The 8809-nt window shown below is 42.3% G+C and overlaps 1 protein-coding gene across 3 annotated transcripts in view; it reads right to left on the bottom strand.

The window, feature by feature from the left end:
- The window catches only part of Kif20b (kinesin family member 20B), a 67702-nt gene extending 60675 nt beyond the window's left edge, over positions 1-7027 (bottom strand). For all 3 annotated transcript variants that reach the window (XM_052712992.1, XM_052712993.1, XM_052712991.1), the window contains exons 1-4: positions 6966-7027; positions 4843-4990; positions 289-375; positions 89-205 (exon numbers count right to left, since the gene is read on the bottom strand). In XM_052712992.1, coding sequence (XP_052568952.1) covers positions 89-205; positions 289-375; positions 4843-4989 — 351 coding nt within the window. In that variant the 5' untranslated portion in view covers position 4990; positions 6966-7027. The remainder of the gene's footprint in view (positions 1-88; positions 206-288; positions 376-4842; positions 4991-6965) is intronic.
- Between the last annotated feature and the right edge of the window lie 1782 nt (positions 7028-8809).

Genomic DNA, 8809 nt, shown 5'->3' on the forward strand with positions numbered 1-8809 from the left:
CTTACACCGCACGCACGCACGCACGCACGCACGCACGCACGCACGCACGCACGCGCACACATCCCTGTGCCCTGGGGTTCTTATTTACCTTAGAAAAGCTGAATTTCTGTGCTATCTGTCCAGAGCTCTTCTCACTTAGCTGGCCAAGGATGCTTTGGGGATCTTTCAACAGAACAGTCTGAGAATCCAGAACTTGTACACAGCCCTAGAAAACAGGCCCACAATAATAAGAGTAGCATTCATTGAATAAAAACAAAACATTAAGATCTAATTAAATTCAACACAAACCTCAGCCTCATGTTCTTTTTCTAACTGTGTGAATGGTCTTATTCGAAGACAAACTTGGAGGTAATTTTTAGATCCCAAATTGTTTGCCTAAAAAAAAAAATTAAAATTAAAAAAATACAGAATATGGCTTTTCAGAGATTAACTGTCTTCATATGGTTAATTATTTATATAACTGTCTACAGAATTTTTATTCAGTCACTAACCTATATTGAGTTTGTTTCTTAGTGTTTCTACAACTAAGGCCTTGCTACACAGCTGAAGTTAGCCAAAGATTAACAATTTTTCTTGTTGTTGGTTTTTTTGTTTGTTTGTTTGTTTTGTTTGGGGAGGGAGGAACATGCTGTGGCTAACATGTGATGTTCAGAGGACAACTTTCAAGTGTTGGTCCTCTCCTTAATCCTTAGGGATTAAGAGTGTGAACCAAAGATTAACAATTTTCTTGTTGTTGGGGGTTTTTTGTTTGTTGCTTTGTTTGGGGAGGGAGGAACATGCTGTGGCTAACATGTGATGTTCAGAGGACAACTTTCAAGTGTTGGTCCTCTCCTTAATCCTTAGGGATTAAGATTGTGTAATGCCGGGCGGTGGTGGCGCACGCCTTTAATCCCAGCACTTGGAGGCAGAGGCAGGCGGATCTCTGTGAGTTCGAGGCCAGCCTGGTCTACAAAGTGAGTTCCAGGAAAGGCGCAAAACTACAGAGAAACCCTGTCTCGAAAAATCAAAAAAAAAAAAAAAAAAAAAAAAAAAAAGAGTGTGTAATGCGAAGGGTGGCGGTGGCGCACGCCTTTAATCCCAGCACTTAGGAGGCAGAGCCAGGTGGATCTCTGTGAGTTCGAGGCTAGCCTGGTACAGAGCGAGTTCCAGGACAGGAACCAAAAACTACACAGAGAAACCCTATCACGAGGGGGAAAAAAATAGTGTATAGTGCTCTTATAGAGGACCTGAGATCAATTTCCGGTACCCACATCAGACAGCTCACTACCATCTGTAACTCTAGTTACAGGATATGACACATTATGACCTCCTAGGGCACCAGACAAACATAGTGTACATACATACATTCAGGCAAAATGCCCATATACATGAAATAAATAAATCTTAAAAAAAGGAATTCTTGGTGGTCCAGGTATGGTGTTATGCACCTAAAATTCCAGTTTTTCAAGACAGGGTTTCTCTATAGCTTTGTGCCTTTCCTGGAACTCACTCTGTAGACCAGACTGGCCTGGAACTCACAGAGATCCGCCTGCCTCTACCTTCCAAGTGCTGGGATTAAAGGTGTGCACCACCACCACCCTGCTGACAAACTGATTTTAAAATTCATATAGAAAGGTAAAGTATAAATTACATGGAACTGTTAAACAACTCTGAAAAGTTGGAGAACTGACACTACCTGACTTCAACATTTATTGTTCATGTTTCACAAACTCAAAGTTTCCTACTGTCAGAAAGATCTACTGGTGGTACAGCTGAAGATTTCTGTGACCCTGTTTTTCTATGATCATATCAGCTATTTACTTAATTGGAAACATTTTGGAACATTTGCATGACAATGGATGTTGTAGGAATTTAGCAGAGTCATTGTAAGCGGGGTGGACATTAGAAATGAATAGCTAGCTGGGCAGTGGTGGCGCACGCCTTTGATCCCAGCACTCGGAAGGCAGAGCCAGGTGGATCCTCTTGGAGGCCAGCCTGGGCTATAGAGTAAGATCCAGGAGAGGCACCAAAACTACACAGAGAAACCCTGTCTCAAAAAAAAAAAAAAACAAAAACAAAAACAAAAAACCGAGAAATGAATAGCTGTTTTTTTAGAAGTACATTGCCTTTGAAGAATCCTTGTGGATAACAGTGACTGTTTTCCATGATTTTTAGAATTGTTTTGTTGAAGGTACATTGCAGCCATCCCATGACTTTAGTCACAGGAAGCCTCAGACACACCAGAGGTGCTTGTATTGTGTATTGCAAATGATACATAATAAAAGACTAGAGTCATGGGGGCATGTGATTTTTAAGAACCAACCAGATGTGCCCAGCAGTGGTACCTCATGCCTTTAATCCCTATACCTGAAAGTCTGAGGCCAGCCTTGTCTACAGAGTGAGTTCCATGGCAGCCAATGCTACATAGAGAAACCCTGTCTCAAAAAAACAAAAATAAAACAAAACAAATCTACCAGATGCACAATACCAGAGAAGAAAAGGACACCTCTCTCCAGTTTTTTGTTTTGTTTTGTTTTTTCTCAAAGAAACAAATTAACAATCCAAAACATCTACATGAAGATTCCCAATTTAAGGAAATGGTCATCCATTTACATTTGTTTACTCTACTCATTAGCAGGTGAGTGTGGGTACACATGTGCTAGGGTGTTACATATAGAGGACAGAGGACAATTTTAGTGAGTCCATTCTCTCCTCCCACCTTGTGGGTCCCAGGGATCAAACTCAGGTGGTCATACTTGGTGGCAAGCACCTTTCTTAAGCCACTGAACCTCTAACTGCCATGTATAAATAGATAATTTCTGCTGCTGGTAAAGAACTGCCAAGGCTAAACTCAACATGGCTGGCAGTCTTCTAGCTAGTGCTTCTCAACTCAAAAACATGAGATGGGAAGCAGCTACAGTAAAGCATGATCTCTTCAATAGCCTCACAGATTTAGTTCTAATCAAAGGATAACAAAAGGAAAAATCACCGATTTAAAACTAAATACAAATGAAAGGGCATAACTATAGTTCTGTATCAGAAGGGACAAGATCAACACTGTCACATTCATCAACTTGTCTGTAGACACCAACTCTACAAGCTGTCATTCCTTCCCAGTCTAGGCTGGGATCCCCTAAGAACTGGAGTTAGGGATGGCTGTGAGCATCCATGTGGGTGCTGGGAACCACTCTGGGTCCTCTACAAGAGCAGCAAGTGCTTTTAACCACTGTACCATTTCTTTAGCACCAGGTTCACTGGTTTTTGTTTTGTTTTTTTGAGACACAGTTTTGCTCTGGAGCCCAGGTTGGCCTGGAATTCTATGTAGCTTAGTAGCCTCAAATTCACCCCAACTGTCTTGCCTCATGCTTTGATTTCAAGTGTAAGCCACCATGTCAAGCTGAGACCCTGGGTCTGATCACCAACACCATCAAAAAAAAAAAGTTAGGATGGTGATAATGATAAATTACCATTCAGTCAAGTAGCCCTTTCTTTGTGGTACCCACTATACAATAGGCATTATGGCAATGGGACAAAAGCAGTGAGCCAACCTTAGTGTGAAGCTGTTGGGTTCAATCTTCAGGATAAACGAGATAAGAGCGATCTCACCAAGCACACCCTGGGGGACTGATGAATTTATAAGGCTTGCCCACAGAGCTTACCTGGGAGGATTCAGGACTGACCAACAGGAGCATCCTGAGAGCTGCTGTATTGGAAAGTCTACATAGTATTGATGATGGCTTCCCATAACCATGTAGCTGGAGCCCCCTTTTCCTAACCTCGATAGCCTATATTGCCACGGTTCAGGTCCTGAGATGGGGAAGGAGCGCCATCTCAAAGAAATGAAGTGTCTGACCACCAGATGAGTTTCACAGGAGTGGCTGGCCCGGAAGAGCTCCAGCCATCTTTATACATCAAAAACAAGCATGTTTTCCCATATTGACAAACAAGTTTTTCCCATCCTCCAACGTTAACCTCCACTAAAAAAAAAGTATGTCAAACACAGGTTTCTCCCCCCAATTTTTATATCAAAACATCTTTAAACCCAAAACAACTTACCATTTTGTTAGCCTGGCCAAATACCTAGCCAGGTACATTCTGTCTTTACAAAACTAAAGGTGATAAATATAGGCACACATTTTCAGAACACTATCGTTTGAAACATATTTACAGAAATAGGGGTGATCTGCCTCCAATCCTGTCAGCACTGAATTAGAACAGCTCCCGGGGTCTGAAGTGACAGCTGGCATCTCCAGACAAGAAACCTGAGAAGCATCAGCTCCCAAAGAATTTTAGGGGAAGATATTCTACAGCAGGCAGGTAAGACCTGTAGATTAGATTAGGGACCTTGGTATGAGGAAACATTTTGCATAACAATCAATAAATATGCCTTTGCAAGGTTGTCCATCAGAGAGGCTAGACTTCCTGCTGTCACATAGGCCTTAAAATTTCATCTTGGGATGCCTTCTTTCTTCAACCGACCTGCGCTACATGGTGCACCCCAACAATGGAGATATTGCAGGTTCAGTTCCAGAACAGCACAATGAAATAAATATCACAACAAAGCAGGCCACATAAATATTCCACCAGTTAGCTTAACTACCAAAGAATAAAACCTGAAAATTTTTTAATTTTTTTCGGACGGCTATCAGGTTATGACACAGATACACACATGCCTAGTTGTTTAGGCCCATTGTTTGAAAATGAACTGTTACGTATTTCTTTTGGCCCAGGGCTCCACTGAAAAGCCAGGATAAAAGTCTGCTTTAAATCTAGAAAGTTTATGGAAACTGTTTGTGACCTGAGTAAGTAAGTTTTCCCTGGAACACAATAACCAACATAGTGTTTTTCTTACATTGTACTTACCCCAGGGTTTGCAGCAACTAAGGAAAACTCATGAGAGAGATCAAGCTTAATGCCATCAAAATTTATTTCCGAAGGCCTTGCAATTGGGTCAGCACTAAAAACATAAGATGGTCTGGGCAACCCATCTTGATTCAAATGAGACTCCATTCTGCAAAGAAGAGCAGTAACCTCTTTAGACAACTGTAATAAATCAGCATATAAGCCACCTACAATTTGAAGTCTACACTCCAAGAAACTTGGATATAGTTCAGTTAGACTACTTGCTAGCATGCACAAAGCCCTGGGTTCCATCCCAGGCATAAACAGGGTATAGTAGCATGGGCCTATTATCCCAGAACTAGAGAGGTGGAGCAGGAAATCAGAAGTTCCAGGTCATCTTAGCTTCAAAGGGGATCCAAGGCCAGTATAGGCTATGCCAAAGACCTTTCTCAAAGAACAAAAAATAAATAAAAATAGTTTGGACATGATGGTATAAGTCCAGTTCCCTACCCCCTCCAAGGAAAAAGCAGGTGGATCTTTGAGTGTGAAGCCAGCCTGATGCATAGAGTGAGGTCCTGTCTCAAATTAACTGATTAATTAATATAAAAAAAAAACTATAGTTTAACCTACTACTTCCCACCAAAAAAAAAAAAAAATGGATTTCAGAGAAAGAAAACATTAGACTGCTTCATTTATAGTACAACAACCTATGAAAAGACAAAAGGCCAAATTATATTTACAGATTCTGAATATACTAATATTGAACACTACCTACAACTATTCATATGATCCAATTCTTAGGGAGATTCATCCAAAGGCATGCCATGAACAAATGCAATTAGTAAAAGAAGGGAATATGAAACGTTCACTTGCCTGAAAGTCTCATCTCAGAAATCAAATAGCAAAGAGACCATGGGGTGAAGCAAGATCTTGTGTTATTTTCATTACTTAGTATCTTCTGAAAAATGTTCCAAATCAAATTTTAACACTCAGGACTGAAACTCGGTTATTTGCAAAATGTCTTTCAATTTGATTCTTGCAACTTTAAGTAAAATGTGAAATAATGCATATAAACTTTACATTTAAAAGAGAGGATTGGGTCCTAATTAGCAGAGCAATTCTGGGTACCTGAAGCTCTTGGAGTCAATGGCCAGGACAACCCATACCCAAAATAAACTACAGAAAAAAAAAAAAATCAGTAACTGACAGACAGACACAAGTCTTAAACTGAATATGGAATAAAGCCATCACTGAACTATTAAATCTGAAATCTGAATTGAGCATCATTACAAGGCAAACCTGACTATATATATATATATATATATATATATATATATATATATATATATATATATATTTTTTTTTTTTTTTTTTTTTTTTAAGAATCAACTAGATGCCCCAGGCAGTGGTGCCTCACGCCTTTAATCCCAACACTTGAGAGACTGAGGCCAGCTTGGTCTACAGAGCAAGTTCCAGGGCAGCCAAGGCTACAGAGAAACCCTATCTCAAAAAACAAAACAAAACAAAAATCTACCAGATGCACAATACCAGAGGGGAAGAGGACGCCTGGATGCCTCTCTCCTGTTTTTTGTTTTGTTTTGTTTTGTTTTGTTTTTCAAAGAAACTAACAACCCAAAACATTTACACGGAGATTCCCAATTTACGTAAACAAATGTCATCCACCTACATTTGTTTACTGTACAGTAGGCTCAAACTACATGCCAACATGCCCAACTAAAACTGGTCCACTTCCACTTTCTTTATATACACATAAAACCCAAATAAGAGTATTTTCAAGCCACAAAGTAGTGTGACATAAAACACTGGCCTCTGCCCAGAAAGAGACTTTGTCACGTGCCCAAACTGCTCCCCTCCAGGATTCAGGCAGCCAGATGTGGCAAAAGTCTTTAAATCAAGCTTGCACCCCCTTTAACAGATCAGTAAACCAAGGCCCAGAGAGATTAAAGTCTTGCGTGTCTCAACTACCTACAAGTTGCGGCTCAGCCCCACCTCCAGCAGCCCCGCTCCTCGACCTCGGGCGTCACGAGCCCCGTCGACGCTGACACTGCCGCGGGGTCGCAGCAGCCTCGGGAGCTCTGTGCAAGCAGCCTCCCTCCGCACCCTCAGAAGCGTCAGCTCCTTACCTGCAGCACCGCCGGTTCCTGCCTCTCCGTTTTCAAATTCAAACAATGGCGGCCCGCACCGCACTGAACCCTGGGAGTGGGCGGGGCTTCCGGAGAGCCCGAGGAGCTGGGCAAGCGCGCCGGGGACCTTTGCCAGCGGTTCCGGGGGGGAAGGGGGGAGTGAGAAGTCATTCAAATCTGGGGGGCGGGACTTGGTGCTCTGGACGACCAATGGGCAGTGGCAGGCTCGCGGGCCGCCTGGCTCGGTGTTCTTTGGGTTTCTCCCAGGCACCAGAGGTGCGATCCGTCATTCCAGACGCAGGTCGCCCATTCTGTCCTTAAGACTAAGGAGGTGACGGCTCCGAGCTGAGGCCCCTGCCGCCACGCTTAGTCCCGCGAAGCTCCCAGGCGGGGAGGAAGGACGGCGGACTAGTCATCTCTGAGTCCTGTCATTCCTGGGCCAGAAAGGACTTGTGACCTGGGACCAGGGTCACTTACCTCGCTGAGTGATCCTGCCTGCTGTCGACAGCGGCCCTCGTGGATGAGACAGATTTTTCCTCAAAATACATTTTAAAAGCACTTCCTTCATCTTTTTTCTCTTCTTTTTTTCTTTTTCCGTTTGGCTTCTCTGAAAGTATAAACCAGCTACCGCCGCGAGGCGTTGTGCTTTGACAGTTTTATCTTAGGCAAGGTCTTTGCAGTTTCTCTGCTTCTCTAAAGTTATCCTTTCCTGAGTGAGGTAATTAATTTACTAAAACATCCCTATGACCGGGATTTACTACTGGGGCTAGACTTCACTTTGAATAAACACAATGCTAACGTAAATTGAGCATATGCCTCCACTGGCACTAAGTTTATAGAATGGATTGTCTGGTCCAGAGAACAACCCTGTAAGGTAGGTACTGCTATCATCCCATTTTATACATTCTAAAATAAGTAATGGGCACAAAGACAAATGAAACCGAAGTTTAAATTTAGCTGAAGAGTTTTGTGACCTGCTTTCCTCTGATCGTATTTTCAGCTATTTACTTGCTTTTAAGTATTTTTGGTACACTTGTTTGACAAAACTTAGTGTTTTCCACCCTTAATACAATATTTGCATCTCCCACTGAATTCTGTCTCATTCAGTTTGCCCAACCCCTGCAAAAAATAAAATTTAAGAGGAACTAGTTTGGAATAGAGAAGTGGATTCAAGGCCAGAAGGAAAAATGAACAAAGAAGTGTAAAAGGAGGAAAGACCAAACTAGAAACTTTTCCTTGCCAGGCCGGAATTTAAGTCTTTTGTTTATTTTTGGTTTTTGAGACAGAGTTTCTCTGTTTAGTTTTGGTGCCTGTCCTGGATCTCACTCTGTAGACCAGGCTGGCCTCCAATTCACAGAGATCCGCCTGGCTCTGCCTCCTGAGTGCTAGGATTAAAGGCGTGTGCCACCACCGCCCAGCTTTTTTGTTTGTTTGTTTTTTGTTTTGTTTTGTTTTGTTTTGGGGTTTTTGGGGGGGGGTTGTTTGTTTGTTTGAAGACAGAGTTTCTCCGTGTAACAGCTCTGACTGTCCTGGAACTCTCCCTGTAGACCAGGCTGGCCTCAAACTCACAGAGATCCACCTGCCTCTGCCTCCCAAGTGCTGTAATTAAAAGTGTTTGCCACCACCACCCAGCTCCTTTTTTTTTTTTTTTTTTTTTTTTTTTTTTAACAAAAAGTCTTATGTAGCTCTGACTGGCCTCAAACTCCTTTCTACCTCAGCTTCTTTCCAATGCTGAAATTAGAGAAGCTTACCAGTACGTTCGCCCAGCTGAAGGTCAGTCTTTAATGGACTTTGCTAATTTCCATTGCTCCTTCAGATGAGCCTATCCTCTGGGTCCAGGTTTT

This window comes from Peromyscus californicus, unplaced genomic scaffold, assembly GCF_007827085.1.
Source record: "Peromyscus californicus insignis strain IS unplaced genomic scaffold, ASM782708v3 Scaffold_4__1_contigs__length_199733344, whole genome shotgun sequence".
NCBI classification, from domain to species: domain Eukaryota; kingdom Metazoa; phylum Chordata; class Mammalia; order Rodentia; family Cricetidae; genus Peromyscus; species Peromyscus californicus.